This window comes from Myodes glareolus, chromosome 2, assembly GCF_982192425.1.
Source record: "Myodes glareolus chromosome 2, mMyoGla1.1, whole genome shotgun sequence".
Classification (NCBI taxonomy): Eukaryota; Metazoa; Chordata; class Mammalia; order Rodentia; family Cricetidae; genus Myodes; species Myodes glareolus.
In genome coordinates, this window is record NC_142027.1 from 104,763,443 (window position 1) to 104,779,072 (window position 15,630).

At 49.7% G+C, this 15,630-nt stretch overlaps 1 protein-coding gene across 2 annotated transcripts in view; it reads left to right on the plus strand.

Moving 5' to 3' along the window:
- Mad1l1 (mitotic arrest deficient 1 like 1) overlaps positions 1–15,630 on the plus strand; it is a 317,552-nt gene that overhangs the window by 20,872 nt on the left and 281,050 nt on the right. For both annotated transcript variants that reach the window (XM_048436907.3, XM_085683370.2), the window contains exons 5-9: positions 94–218; positions 832–913; positions 3,556–3,686; positions 3,803–3,917; positions 7,316–7,377. In XM_048436907.3, the coding sequence (XP_048292864.3) occupies positions 94–218; positions 832–913; positions 3,556–3,686; positions 3,803–3,917; positions 7,316–7,377 (515 nt within the window). The remainder of the gene's footprint in view (positions 1–93; positions 219–831; positions 914–3,555; positions 3,687–3,802; positions 3,918–7,315; positions 7,378–15,630) is intronic.

Consider the following 15,630-nt stretch of genomic DNA (forward strand, 5'->3'; position numbering starts at 1 on the left):
TCTCTTCCGTCTCTGTGTGTGAAAGCAATGCTTGGGTACGTAGTCTGCATGCAGACAGGACCCCAGTGAGCAGCCAGTTTTCTCCACTTGCAGAGGATTAGTTCCTTGAAGGCGCGTGTCTCTGAGCTGCAGTTAAGTGCGATGGACCAGAAGGTGCAGGTGAAGCGCCTGGAGTCTGAGAAGCAGGAACTGAAGGAGCAGCTGGACCTGCAGCAGCGGTGAGAGCATGGCTAACCTGTGTCAGTCCCCAAGACAACCGTGTCTCAGACCACACAAGGCACACACAGTGAGGCCTCTGGACTTGGGAAGTGAGCCTCAGAATAAGGGGGTAACGACTTAGTTCTTTTTTTCCTTGGGTGAAGTGCCTTCTTGGAGCTGGCTTCCAGAGGAAGGCCAAGCTGAGTTAGGTTTTGAGGGCACGGGTTGCTGTTCTAGGTCACAGTGGACACAGATATATGGTGGTTAGTAGTAGGTGATAGTCAGGAGACTTTGGATTCTGCCGTGAAGGTCTGGCCCTTACCCTAAGCAGGCGTTTCCTGAGGAATGTTCTACCCCTAGTATGGGCAGGCCCCTGGTGGTCTCTTATGCCGGCAGCAGCACCATGGCTGACTAACACCATGGACTGAGTGGTGGACAGAGAACTAGGTAATGCCACAGCTAGCCTGGGCTCCCTTGTAACTTCATCAATGTCCCAGTCTTAGAGCCTGTGCAGAGGCTGGCCCAGGACTTGGGGTCTCCCTGCATAAGATGTGTGTGCTTGCATTCATCCTGGGGCTCAGGCTGAGGGACATTATGGGCTGGCCTTGCATGTACTTTCCCTTTCTTTCATAGGAAATGTCAGGAGGCAAATCAGAAGATCCAGGAGCTTCAGGCCAGTCAAGAAGAGAGAACTGACCAGGAACAGAAGATTAAGGTAGGCGTTTCCTGTCGGCCCAGGCAGGTTCGTGTACTGAGCAGGGATAGGACCAGCCCTCCTGTCAATCACAGACCTTCCTGAATGGAGGCGTGCTCAGTGGCACGTGAAGGTGCAGGCTGATTATTTTGTGGATGCCAGGTCCTGTGCTGACTGGCAAGGGAGGCCACAGTGAGTGATCAAGGAAGCTGGCACCTAGTGATGAAGGCCCACCAGAAACCCATGGGAGGAGGTAACACAGAGTACTATGCAGTTGAGGCTTAGAGAGGCGGGGCCAGGACACATGTGTGACTCCAGAGAGGCTGAGAGGGGAAGATCACAAGTTTGAGACCAGCTTGTAGCTTGTACTACAAGAAGGAGTTTTTCCATGGCCAGAGCATGGCTGAGATAGGTCACTCAGCCAGGGCTGTCTGGTTTAAGGTCAGGCTCCTTTACTCTAGTGCAGGACTTCTCAACCATGGGTTGTGAGTGACCGTTTCACAGAGTTGCGTAAGACCATCAGGAAGCACAGATATTTATATTATGATTCGTAATAGTAGAAAGGTTACAGTTATGAAGTAACAACAAAAGTAATATTGTGGTTGGGGGTCACCACAGCATGAGGAACTGCGTGAGGAAGGCTGAGAACCACTACTCTAGAGGGTGTTGCTGGAGATCTGGTGCCTTGAGCTTCTTCTGTGGCTTCCTGTTGCCTTTAGGGTATTATCCAGTGCCAGGAAGGAGGGCTGTGTCAGTTGTCTCCCTGCTGCCTCTGCTGTGTGTGTGTGTTGGGGGAGGGGCAGCTCCAAGGTAGAGGGTGGGCTTTGCTCCTTATGCCTCTGGCTACTTTTTTTTTTTTAAGATTTATTTATTATGTATACTGTGTTCTCTCTGCATATATTCCTGCAGACTGGAAGAGGGCACCAGATCTCATTATAGATGGTTGTGAGCCACCATGTGGTTGCTGGGAATTGAACTCAGGACTTCTGGAAGAGCAGCCAGTGCTCCTAACCGCTGAGCCATCTCTTCAGCCCATCTCTGGCTACTTTTTTTTTTTTTTAACCTGGCTCTGTTGTCTCTTTTTTTTATTTATTTGCTTAAATATTTATTTCTATTTCTATATATGTGTGGGTGTGGGTTATCTGCAGGGACCAGAAGAGATCTGGAGTTGGAGCTAGGGGCAGTTGTGAGCTGCCTGTTTGGGTCCTGAGAACTGAATTTGGGTTCTCTGGCAGAGCAGCAGGTACTCTTAATTGCTGAGCCATCTCTCTAGACCCCACTCCCTGCCTTCTTAGTTACCGTCTTCCTAGTTCTTGTTCCTTCTGTAGCCCTTGGCCCACCTCTCATTATTTCCTTGTTCATAGAGGTTGACCAGTAGTTGGTCCTCTCTGTCACTCTGTTCTCACCACTTGGATGGAGCTGGGCACCATGAAGGTTTGTTCAGTTGATTTGATTCTGGTTTATATACAGCCTATTCAGTGACTTGTCACTAGATTCCAGTGTTTACCTTGTGGAGGGCCAGGGTGACAGGTGCAATGTCAGAAGGTCTGTCACACAGTGGGAGCAAAAGCAACTGTTGCAGGTTCACCACTGGTACAACAGAAGTCAACTACAGGCAGCTGTGCTGTGAGCTGCATTTAGGCCAGAAGTGCCATAGGCACCTGCTGTTGGGGACCAGAGGGCCCCACATCTGGAGGGGATGTGGATAGGCACAGGCAGAAGGACAGCGGTGCGTGTGCTGGCCCTGAGATGCAGTCCAGGGCTGCTCTAGAGGTGATGATGAGATCGCCTCTGAGCAGCATAGCAGCCTAGGCCTGAAAGGCTTCCTAGATGCTCGGGACAAGGTAGAAGACCTCTGTGGCTCCCATGGCTTTGATTAGAAAAAGATTTATTTAGTTAGAAATTAGGTGTATTTGTATCTATCTCTGTGTGGGGATGTGCATGTGAGTGTGAGGGTACATGCGTGCAGCTGTCACAGGGAGGCCAGAGATGATGCCTTCCCTGGGCCTGGAGTTACAGACAGTCATGAACTTGACATGGGTGCTGAGGACAGTGCTGTTCCTCAGGATGTTGTTCCTCACCCACCCCTTATTTTTTGTGGTGGGAGACAGGGTCTCTCACTGGACTGAGACTCTCCATTGGCCTCTCTCTGCTTAGAATTACAACTGCGTACCTCTGTTCCCAGCTTTTTTTTTCAAATTTTATTTTTAAAATTTTTATTTATTTATTTTTGAGTCAAATCTTTCTATGTAGCCCTAGCACTCCTGGAAATCTTTTTGTAGACCAGGTTGACCTTGAACTCACAGAGATCCTCCTGCCTTTGCCTCCCAGGTGCTGGAATTAAAGGCTTGTGTTACCATACCTGCTTTTTTTTTTTTTTTTTTTTTTTAAAACTGTGGGTTGAGTAGAGTTAGGGCCTCATGCTTCCAGAGTGGCAAGTACTTACTGACTGAGTTAGCTCCCTAGCTCCTGGCATCTCCATGTCCTCTTCTCTTTTAGTGATCCTCATGATCTCAATGTCCCAGGCCTTCTGCCTGCCCTAGGTCATTCATTCTGTAGCTGGAAGCCTGTGTTTCCTTCAGGTTAGCCTCTCTCTTTTACCGAGGCTCTGTTTTCCATGCTTCCTGGCTGCTCACTCTCCTTTTCCTCTTTGCCTCTCACAGGACCTGGAGCAGAAGCTGTGCCTGCAAGAGCAAGACGCAGCCGTGGTGAAGAGCATGAAGTCTGAGCTGCTGCGTCTGCCCAAGATAGAGCGCGAGCTGAAGAGGCTGCGTGAGGAGAACACCCATCTGAGGTGAGGGTCTGTGAGCAGCCTGCCACCCTAGCTGGGAATTGGCCGCCTGGGCTCACTGCCCCTTGGGTTCATCCTCAACATGTGTGGCTGTTGGTATAACTGTTCTGGCCCCACAGGGAGATGAAGGAGACCAACGGGCTGCTCACAGAAGAGCTGGAAGGTCTGCAGAGGAAGCTGGGCCGTCAGGAGAAGATGCAGGAAGCTCTGGTTGACCTGGAGTTGGAGAAGGAGGTGAGTAGTGGGTGAGCCATGTCTCCAGGGCTAGCCTCTGGCCTGTCTGGAGCACCCTAGGCATCTCTGTCACATCTCTGGTCAGCTATGGGGTCGCCGTGGTGGTGTCGTGGGTAGTGCAATCAGCTGAGACTCTGCAGTCACTGCTGACTGTTGCAGATAGAAGCTTCTTCCATTACAGCGGTATGTTCTATGGGCATAAATGTAGCTCTTTAGAAGGCAATTTGACAGATCCTTTATGTACAATAGTTGTTGTTTCTGTAGTAGGGTCCATGACATCCCTACCTGCCAGATGGGAGTTCCCTCTTCTGGAATGAGCATCAAATCTAATCAGAAAGCAGTTGGTTACCCTGGTAACATACCTGCCATGGTTGCACTCTTAGTCTCATTTTGCTTGGTTGCTTATTATTGTGCGTACAGGCTCTAAAGCTGAAAAAGGCTGTTGATAACAGTTCTTCCCTAGCAGCCTGCACAGTCCCTTGCAGCACCCCAAGGACTAGCTAGTAGAGAGGAAGCATCCAGCTCAGTTCTAGTGTGACTTCTCTGGTCTCCACAGTGTGTGCTGTTGTTAGCAACAATGGCTCACCATGTAATTCTGGTGGGCAACCAATAGCAGTCACAGTTTCTGTTCATTGTTTAAGAGCCTCAGAGGCCTCTCTTGACCTCTCTACCTTATGTTTTGAGACAGTCTCTCACTGAACCTGGAGCTTACTAGTTCAGCAAGGCCGGATGAGCAGTGAGCTCCAGGTCTCTGCCTGTTTGTTCTCTTGCACTGGATTTTAGGTGTCTGTTCCTATGCCCAGCTTTGGCTAGATGAGTCTTGGGGATTAACCTCAGCTTTCATGCTTGTGTGGTAAGCTCTTTGCTTAACTGAGCCATCTCCCCAGTTTCATCTCTGTCTTCTTGTGGGAGTCCAAGGCACCTGAGGGCCTGGTGGTACTACAGAGTGCTCTGTGACCAGCTGGTGCTGCAGCTCCTGTCTATTCATGCTGTCCCAGACAGGCCTCTTTTGGAGGCTGGCTTTTGTAGGCAAACGACCTGGAGCTTTTTTTGTCCTTTCCCCTGGCATTTTGTCCAGAGAGCCTTTCTTTTGCTTTTGAATGAGGGAGTTTATTAAGTATACAGCAAGCGAAAGTAAAAGAAAAACACAGCAAGTAGCTGACAGAGAGAGGCAGCACACAGCACAGAGCATAAAGTATCCGACTGGGTGCTTACGGCATCCCGCAGGGATGACTTGCAAATCCTGCTGGGGTTCCCAATGGAGAGTTTTGGGTGCTTCCGTCTTCACGTTCTCACCACAGGCGCTTTTATACCATGAATAAGCAATAGTTACCTTTGCTGGATGATTCCCATTTTAGCTATTCTAAAGGGCCAAGTTTTTGTTTTTGTTTTTCCTGAGACAGGGTTTCTCTGTGTAGCCCTGGTTGTCTTGGAACTCTCTTTGTAGACCAGACTGGCCTCAAACTCAGAGATCCAACTGCCTCTGCCTCCTGAGCGCTGGGATTAAAGGTGTGCGCCACCATGACCCAGCACCAAGTGTTTTTAATGCCATTGCAGCTCGTAGTTCTCTTCTTCCTTGTTGCAGCACCAGAGGGCCCAGCCTGTAGTTGAATTTTCTTTACTCTTTGCTCTTTGAGGGGCCCACCCCCAAGCTTCTAAATAATCACATGGAGACTTATTCTCACTTCTGAATGCCCGGCCTTAGCTTGACTTATTTCTACCAGCTTTTCTTAACTTATCCCATCGACCTTTTGCCTCTGGGCTTTCACTTTTTAAAATTTCTGTATATCTTTTCTTCTTATTTCATGTCTGGATATGTGGCTGGGTGGCTAGCTCCTGGCATCCTCCTCTCTCTTCTCTTCCTATTTATTCTCTCTTCATGCCAGCCCCACCTGTTTCTCTCTTCTGCCTTGCTACTGGCCATTTAGCTCTTTATTAGACCAGTCAGGTGTTTTAGACAGTCAGCGTTACACAGCTCTAAACAAATACCACATAAAAGAATTCAACACATCTTTACATCATTAAACAAATATTCCACAGCATTAACAAATGTAACACATATTTAACTAATATTCTACAACACCAGCCTGTCCTGGGACTTGAAATAAACTGGTTGAAGTCTTAGACAAGGAAGCAAGGAAGGCCACCTTGGTCTCTGAGCCCACTTTCAACAAGTGCAAACAACACATGACATTTACCAACGCAATTTATATTACACCTAGATCTAATGTTTTGTCTTTGACATTTTTTGAGGTTTAAATTGTAGAATCGCACTGCTTAGCTTGAAGTTGTGCATGAACGGTTGCTGACTGTTGACCCCGAGTCAGTCCTATAGAAAGAAGTCAGGGCATGGCAGGGAACCACGTAGGAAATGGCCATAGGAAAGTTAGTAGCTGAGCACCTGCCCCACTCTTTTAAAGTTTTTATTTTATGTTTGTGTATGTATATGTATGTGAGAGATAGTGAGTGAATGCACATGCCATAGTGTATGTGTATGCATGTATATATGTGCGTATGTAATGTGTGTATGTATGTGAGAAAGTGAACGCACATGCCACAGTGTATGGGTGTGTGTGTGCACGTGAGAAAGTGGATGCACATGCCACAGTGTATGGGTGTGTATGTATATGTATGTATGTATGTATGTGAGAAAGTGAATGCCAAAAGTGAATACACATGCCATAGTGATTGGGTGTTTTATGTGTGTGTCTATGTATATATGTGAAAAATGAGTGAGTGTGTCAAAGCGTATGTGTGTATGTATGCTTGTGTGTGTATATAAGTATATATGTGAGAAAGAGCAAGTGAGTATATGTATGTACCACATTGTGTAGATGTTCCAGGACAGTAGAGAGAGTAGGTTTTCTCCTACCCTGTGCATCTGAGGATCAAACTCAATTCACCAGGCATGTTGGTGAGTCTTTCATCATCTTGCTGGCCTTCTTGCCATCTTGAGTGACTTTGTTTTGTGGGGTTCAAGCTGGTATAGAACAGGTACACAGGTGTAGTGTGGCTGGCTAGATCTAAGTCATCCATGGTCCTGACCTACCATAGAATTGGGGGAAAACTTGGCTCTAGAGTGGAGTTCATCTGCCTAGGGCTTAGCATTCTGAGAGAGGCCCCTGGAAGGTCAAGAGAGATCAGTCTTTGTGAATAAAGACTGAGTTTGCACTCAGCCCAGGCTTCTGCAGGACTGTGGCACCCTTACAATGCTAGGAATGTGCCTGGCCTGGCAGAAAAGAGCAAGGCCTAGGTGAATCATGTACCTTCATCTGCTAAAGTCACACAACCACCTCTGATCTCAGATAGGATGGGGGACTCCAATACCTTTGTCCTTGTTAGCTTTCACAGGACAGTTGCTGGGCAAGAGACGTTGATGACTATAATTGTCTTTCTAGAAGCTGCTTGCAAAGCTGCAGAGCTGGGAGAAACTGGACCAGACCATGGGCTTGAATCTCAGGTGGGTGTGTTGCCGCTATCTCCACCCCGGGTTGCTGACTTCCAGTGCTGTGTCCTGCTTCCTGGCTCAGAGTCCTCAGAGGATAGGGCAGGCAGGCTCCCTTGTGTGCTGTGGTGAGGAGCTCTTGTTTAGGCTTAATGGGGCTTTGTATGGAAGGGAGGCCGAGCCTCATTGTGGACTGTTGAGAATCTGCATCTCCATAGAGCGGGCAGTAGCATTGCACTGGCCTGCATGTTTCCAGGACCCTGTGTATATAAGGAAACAACCGCTTTGGGGGAAAATCATTTCTTTTAGGTGATGATAACCTTTGGGGGTGAACTGAGTTCAAAGCCCATCATACTGGAAGATTCATGTCCTGCTGGGACCCCTGAAGCATCCCATGTGACTGGTCTGTGTCAGGCATGGGTGGCGAGAGGCTGAGTGGACCAGAGGCCAGAGTTGCTGGGCACTGTTTTCCAACACATAGCAAGGGCAAAGTGTTCCCTGTTGCCGTCCCATCTGTACATCGCTCTGTTCTGGGGTGCCATTCGCTGCTGACCTGCCTCATTTGTGGTTCAGTTTTGGGGTGCCCTTCAGCTGCCACCACCAGCTGTGAGCTCCTGAGCCTTGGCCTGGACGTCTGTCTTCATGGTGGCCATGTCTTTCCAGGTCCCAGGGAAGCTGGGTACTGATGGTTGAGATGGTCGGGGTGATGAGCTGTTGGAGCCTGGGCACAGCCCTGTGGGATCCGAGCAGCCCTTGTTTGAATACTTCCGGCTTGCTGGCTGTCTTTCCTGCTGCTCTGAGAAACGAGGCCAGATGGGGACCGCCTGAGCTCAGCTGTCTTATAATCACACTGTCCCCTGCTGGCTCTGGAGTCATCACCTTCCAATGGCAGCACTGCCTTCCGTTCTGTCACTTGACAGCGTCTCTTCATTTCCTCTCCAGCCATCTGCAGAAGCCTTCTTTCAGAGGCTGGCCCAGCAGGCCCAGTGCTGCATGCTTCCTCCTGGCCTCTGGGTTCGTTAGCTGCCGGCAAGGGTCCCTCCTACTCCTGAGACTGCTCTGCCCAGACAAGACACCTCCGTGATTTCTTCCCTGTGACGGAGATCAGAGGCCCCTTATGCCCAGTTGGACCTACCCTGTTGGAACACTGGCATGCTGGTGTGCCTACGTGCCTGGTGACTGCCATGTGATACTTAGTGTCAATTGGGCCTATGGAGCCATTGCCCTTTCTGGAGGAGCAGAGGCCACATTGGCCAGGTTGCAGTGTCTGGATGCTCTGTGAGCCTTTTGGGTCTATTTCCCTAACTATCCACCCTGTCAAGAGCTCAGCTGGTGTCTGGGAAAGTGTGTCCTTGGGTACTGTCTGGCTGCCTGTGCTAGGCAAGAGGAAGGAGTGGGTACTTACAGTGGTCCATGTTCTCATGGAAGAAGGTGGAAGACCTTTCCTGGGAGCTGCACTGCCCTGGACTTACTTCTCTTAAGGGAGGAGGAGTGTATGACTTCTCCCAGCTGTCCCCATGAGGTGCAGCAGGGTCATGTCCTTAGGGAGCGTCTCACATGGTGCCTGGCCTTTCTGGGAGGGGGAGGGCTCTTGCCTCTTTGTCCACAGTCTCCTTTTAGCTGTTATGCCCTGGGCTGCTGAGGCTGTCTGGCAGCCATTTGGGTAGAGACTCGGGTCAAGTTCAGACCCTGGGTGACTTGTATTCTACCCCTGTAGCTACACTTGTTCCATGGTGGTGTGGGATGCACACCAGCTGCACTAAACGTGCCTTCTTACCACAGTAACCTGGGTTTGAGCATTGAGGGTATATGCTTGAGTGTGTACTTAGAATGTGTGAAACTCTGGGTTCATTTCCTAGTAATTCTTTAAAAAGGGAGTGGGGTCTGAGATGGCTCAGTGGATGAAGCACTTACCTTGAAAACTGGACAACCTAAGGAAAATCTCTTGAACCTAGGCCAAGGTGGAAAGAGAGGACTAACCCCACAGTGTTGTCCTCTGACCACCATACGTGCTCATAGCATTTGAATACTGATACATATGTTTTAAATATGCAAGAGAAATGGAAACTAGCCGGGTACTGGTGGTGCACGCCTTTAATCCCAGCACTCAGGAGACAGAGGCAGGCGGATCTCTGTGAGTTCGAGGCCAGCCTGATCTACAAGAAACTAGTTTCAGAACAGTCACCAAAGCTACACTGAGAAACCCTGTCTTGAAAAAAAAAAAAAGAAACTAAAAAGTAAAAAATACCCTAGAGTTTGCAGATTCTTGATTCTCTGGTATGATGAGAATTTTGACTTTCTACCTTTTTTTTTTTTTTTTAAAGAACTCATTCATTAATTTATTTATTGTGTGGGCATGAATGTGTGAGTTCATGTGCATCACAGCATGCAGGGCCTGTGGGGGCCAGAAGAGGGTGTTGGATGCCCTGGAACTGGAGTTACAGATGGTTGTGAGCTGTCATATAGGTGCTAGAAACTGAACCTGAGACACAAAAGTAGTGAGTGCCCTTAACAGCTGGATTGTCTCTTCAGCCCCAAGGCTTTCCCTTCTTTTTTTTATTTGTGTGCAGATTTTGGGTAGCCTTTGGGATTTTTTTTTTTTTTTTTTTTTTTTTTTTTTTTTTTTGTGCAAGGCTGGGAGAGTGAGTGAAGTCTGGGAGTGTGGAGATTAGACTTGATGCAGGGCAGGAGCAGAAGTAATGTAAGGACTGGGGTGGGGGGGCGTTGGGAGTCATGCCAGGGCTGCGATTCCTCAGGAGAACTCATTCATTTCTTGTTCACATATTCATACGTGTATGCACGTATTCACAGACACACATGCATGCACAAGCACACATATATACACATACATGTCTGTGTGGCAGTTTAAGAATCCGCTCTTTAGCTGGAGACCTAACCAGGCTTTCAAAGCAGGCAGACACTCCTGCCTGTATGCCTGGAGCATCTTGCTGCATGTCTGACCTGTGGTTCTGTGGGTTCTGAGGCACAGCTACCAGTAGGTGGCACTGCCCCCTTGATGATCAGCTTTCTTCATGGAGGCCTGTGAACACCCTTGGCAGCCCATCCTGGGGCTTACTGGCCTCCTATAGGGACGTACTTCTTCACTAGTGTCAGGGGTCTTGTTTACCCAGGGATCTGGGTCCAGTGGCTGCCTGCTTATGGGCAGTCAAGTTGTTTAGCTTGTGCCTTGTCTGCCCATCTGTGACCATCATCTCCGAGAGTCCTCTGTCCCCTCCGGTCTGAGTGCTGCTGGTGTCTGGTGCAGGTCCTGTGAGGACACAGCTCTGGGCGTCCTGAGGTGCTTAGTCCTAATGTAGTCATTACTTCCTAGTTGCTGCAATGAAATCCCGCATAGAACAACTTTAGAATGGGTTGATAATTGTTCCTGGTTTGAGTGTGAAGTTGATGAAGGTGGGGAAGGCATGGTGGCAGCTGGGTGGTCACACTGTGTCTCCAGGCAGGATGCAGAGAGATGAATGGGGGCGCTCAGCTCGCTTTCTCCTTCTTGTCCACCCCAGCTCATTGAATAGTGCCACCTACATTCAGACTGCCTTAAAACTCCCTGGAAACACACACCTTCACAGTCATGCACAGATGTGCGTCTGTTAGGTTACAGTAAATCCAGTCAAGAAGAGTGTTTTTGGCCTGGGCGAGTTCCTCATGGAATAACAGCATCTCTCTCTGCAGTGTGATGCTCTTACGTCTGAAGAGCTTAGAGATATTAGGAGTGTTTAAGAAGTTGACAGAGGGAATCAGATGCTGAACTGCAGAGGGATTGCGATGTGCCCTATGCATTGGGCCACATGGGCTAGGAGCTGGGCTTCTACCTGTGATGTGTCAGGTGTATGCAGTCATGTGTGCTAAGTCAGACAGTTCTCTGCCTGTGAGTCTATGCACAGGGTCATGTGGGGTAGGCATGCTTCTGTCTCCCTGTGGTGAGTCCCGTGTATACAGTCATATGAGCTGGAACAAACAAATTTGTACCTGATTGTATCCAGGGCAACAGGGTCACATGGGCTGGGGTGAATGGGCTTGGCTCTCTGGGATGCATCTTGTGTCATGGGTCATGTAGGCTAGGGCAGATGGTACGGTTATGGTGTGTTTATGCAGAGTCACATGGGGCAGGACACAGTTCTTTCTACCTGTGCTGTGTCCAGTCCATGGGGTCATGTAAGCCGGGACGAATGTACATGATCATTTGGCCTGGGAGTAGACAGGCTTTGTGACATGGAGAGTAATGGACAGGAAAGAGTCTGGCAGTGTATACATATGATGCTGTGGCATGGGACCGGCTCTCTTTGTTATAGGGATTATTGGTGCTAGTGAGCTTGTGACCTTCTTAGTCCTCAAGGGCTTTGGGGTTTGGCACAGTGTTGGCATAGAGGGTATGGAGAGTGTGACATCTTCACGCTGGTTTCCCAGAGTAGACTGTGGGAAGGACTTACAGTATGGAGAGTGAGTGACAGGCAGTCTCTTGCACAGGACAATGTGGCTGTGGAGTAGTGGAGAGAGGCTGGCAGGGAGGGTGGAGGAGGAGTGCAGGGCACTAATCTTGAGGAAAATCAGCTGTTTTCATGGAGCATTTCAAGTTGGGAGATTGGTTAACAACCCAGGACTTGCTTTGAATGGGAACTTTGAGCACTCTAGGAAAGAAGAGATTCTGTAGTCAGATAGAAGGCTCCTGTAAACAGCTGCCATGAAGGTAATACTGGTGGCCGCACGCGAGGGATGAGGTGTGTGTTCTCAGCACTGGAGATGCTGGGCTGGGTACTGCCCCTCACTGGGATGATGCCACGTGTTTTTACCTTCCTACTGAATGTCCTTACCTGTGTGACTAGGTAATTAAAGAGCAGGTCAACCTGGGACTGAGTGGTGGTTCCTTGGGTGTGTGCGCTGGACCTGAGTTCCAGGTATCAACACCCACATAAAAAGCCAGGCATGGCTGCATATGCCTGCAACCCTCGCACTGTGAGAGGCAGGGCGGGATCGCTGGGGCTTGTTGTCTGCTAGCCAAGCTCCAGGTTCGGTGAGGGATCCCATTTCAGGAGAATAGAGCAGAAAGTGATAGAGCTGGACACGTAGACAGCCTCCGCATACCCGCATGTGGGTGTGCACACAGTGGTCATATGTTCCCTCCCCTGAAAAAAATCAGGATGTGCGGCCTGGATAGGAAAAAATTATCTGGAGACAACATCGCATGTAGGAATTCCAATGAATCAATAAAAAGCTGTTCGGACCCATTACCAGGTCAGCAGGGTCCTAGGACTAGTGGCAGTGGACAAAGATGATGGTTTTTCTGAGTGCCGTGGCGACCTGTGGGAAGGACACGGCGTGTACAGTAGCATCAGAGTGGTACAGCACTTGGGGATAAATTTAACACAGCATGTCCAAGATCTGTGCTTTGCAAACATAAGACGCAGCTGTCAGTAATTATGGATGACCTAATAATGGCGGGACGTGGCAAGAGACAGGGGAGGAGAAAATAGACCCTTCCTTCTTTGCTCTCAGGCGCCTGCTCGGCCCCGCACCCTGACACCAGATGGGGGTGTTTCTGCACAGCCAGCAGTTCTCCGGGAGACGCCAGCTGGGCGTCCTACAATCCAGGCGCAGACGCTGTCTGTCAGGAGTTTGGGTTGGATTCCACAGGTTGAGGCCTCAGACCCAAATGACTGGCTCACTCTGATGCCTTTCTCAATCCTAGGTTGTCACCAGGTTCCAACAGACTGGCTCCAAGACAAGGCTTCCAGGACCCCCTTGGGTTGATTTGCTAGAGGTGCTCAGAGAATGCAGAAAAGCCTTTATTATGCTTGCCCATTGTTGTTTGGTTTGTGTCTCTGAGACTTATGTAGCCCAGGCTGGTCTCCAACTCACTATGTAGCTGGTCTTGAATCTTACTGTTTCCATTTCCTGAGTGCTAGGATTACAGGCGTTCACCACTAGGTTCGCTTTTATAGTGTTGGGAATGGAGTCCAGGACTTTGGGCACACTATGTGTGCTCGGTAGTTTTATGTCAGCCTGACACAAGCAACAGTCATCTGGGAAGAGGGAATATCAGTTGAGGGAATGCCTTCACCAGATTGGCCTGTGAGCAAGCCTGTGGTCCCTTTTCTTGATTCATGATTGATGTGGTAGAGCCCAGCGTACTTGGAGCAGTACCTCCCCGGGCAGATGGTCCAAGTATAAGAGGTATAAGAAGGTGGGCTGAGCAAGCCCCGAGGAGCAATCCAGTAAGCCTCACTCCTTCATGGCTTCTGCTTCGTTCAGTTCTTACCTTCAGGTTCCTGCCTTGAATTCTTCCCTGACTTCCCTGGATGATGGACTACAAGCTGTAATCGGAACTAAACCCTTTCCTCCCCAGCTTGATTTTGGGCAAGGTGTTTATCACAATAGACACGCTAACTAAGGCTGTAGGCAAGCCACATCCTGTGTCCTATCGGTTAATCTTGGGCAGGGTACCTACACCGGCTGGAGTATCTGAGTCACTACTCAGTTCTGCATACTATGGACAGACCGCTTTCCCCATGCTGAGGGACAATTACTTTGTTTCTCCTCAGTAAACAGCATCGGCATTGGTTAGATAAATTCCTAAAGGCATCTTTTTTTCTCATTTAAGAAAGCATATGTTTAGAATTGATAGCTGATGCTAAATTGCCCTTTGAAAAGCCATATTTCTACACGTTTCAGTCAGGGTACAGGAGCCCATGGCTTAATTGGGTGAGTGTGCTTTCAAAGGTTCAAGCAGAGAGCCAGAGTGAGTCACAACAGAGCAGGAGAGCAGGCGACTTCACTGGGTTGGCTTTTTAAACACTGTACTTAGCAATTCAGATGGAAACGAGAGCCTTATTAAGTAGGCTAGGAGCGCGTGTTGGACCCCCTCTGCCGTCAGGCCTTGGGTTTTGGGGAGGGAATAATTTACCAGTGGCTGAATGCCTCTGTTACTTGGCTTCTGACTCTTGTCACTTTTTATGCCCGAGCCTGGCCTTGCTGCAGTCCCTGCTGGGTGGTCATTATACCTGTCAGCATGCGTGTGGGCTGAATGGCATTGAGGAGTGGTGTGGTGTGGGCCACGGGAGGGCAGGCAGTTTTCCACTTCAAACTGCTGACCCGGAGTCAGGGTTGGGAGCCAGCAAGTGCTGACCTGGACTTTCCTGAAACATCTCTGGGCCGCCCAGATGACATGTTCTGGGGACTGGCTTCCCTGACGTGCCAGGCCAATTAAGAGGACCGTGGGGAGGGTGACTGTGTAGATTCCTTCCAAGGTGGGAGCAAATTGGGCCACCTGGCCGCACACATCTGCTCAGCTGCTTTCTCTGCTCAAGGTTTGTAATGACCCGGTGTCTTGTTGATGGATACCCTGAGCTCCCCCGTGCATGGGAGGTAAACGAGCTGTCAGGTATCTTGAAGAAGTGATGTCCCTCATGGCTTTGCTTTTCTTTGAGGCCTGGATGTGGAGGAGGGAAATTTTGAGAAGTGTTTGGCCTCTGGGTACCTGCCATGTGGTCTTTTCTTGGACTTCATTTGGTTTATTACCAACAAGCTGCTTGTTGTCCGGGAGAGGGAGGGACCCCAGCTGGCTTATGTGTTTGTGGTGGGCTTCCCCTACCAGTGGTCTCAGGGGCCTTAACTACTGGCTCGTTTCCTGACAGAGTCCCTGCTACTTTCTGCCCCGGAGGTTGGGAAGGTTTTGTGTTAGCTGTCTTTTCAGCCTTATGGTTTGGGACCTAAGGGTTGAGCTGGTCTTCAGAGCAGTGGGCCTGTGTGAGGAGGGTGTGTGCTGTGGTGCGTGGCTCTTGCCTGTGGGCTTGCCTAGCAGTGCTGACAAGGCCCTGGGACCACCCTTTGTGTCTTCCAATGGGAAGCAGGGACTTCAGGGGCTCCCCGACCTGTGGGGTTGGGGAGGCAGCCCCTCTGTAAAGTTGTGGGAGGGTCTTCTTGGGGTGCTATTGGCCATCTGCTTTAGGTGGATGGCCTCGCGGTCCCATGGGGAAGGATGGGAGCAGATGTTCTGTGTTGGCTGTTGTCATCCCTGTGCCTGTCATGCACCAGAACAGGTGTGAAGGTGGTGGGGTGTAGAGTATGGAGAACAAATGTTTTCTAGAGCAGACACCAACACACACACACACACACACACACACACACACACACACACACACAACACACGGAGCTGCCTCCTCAGCAGGGAGCGGCCGGCCTGGCCATGCTCCATGCTCGTTCTGCCCTTGGTTCTCCCAGTGCTTTTGGGGTCTGTCTTCTAAGTGCTATAGGTAG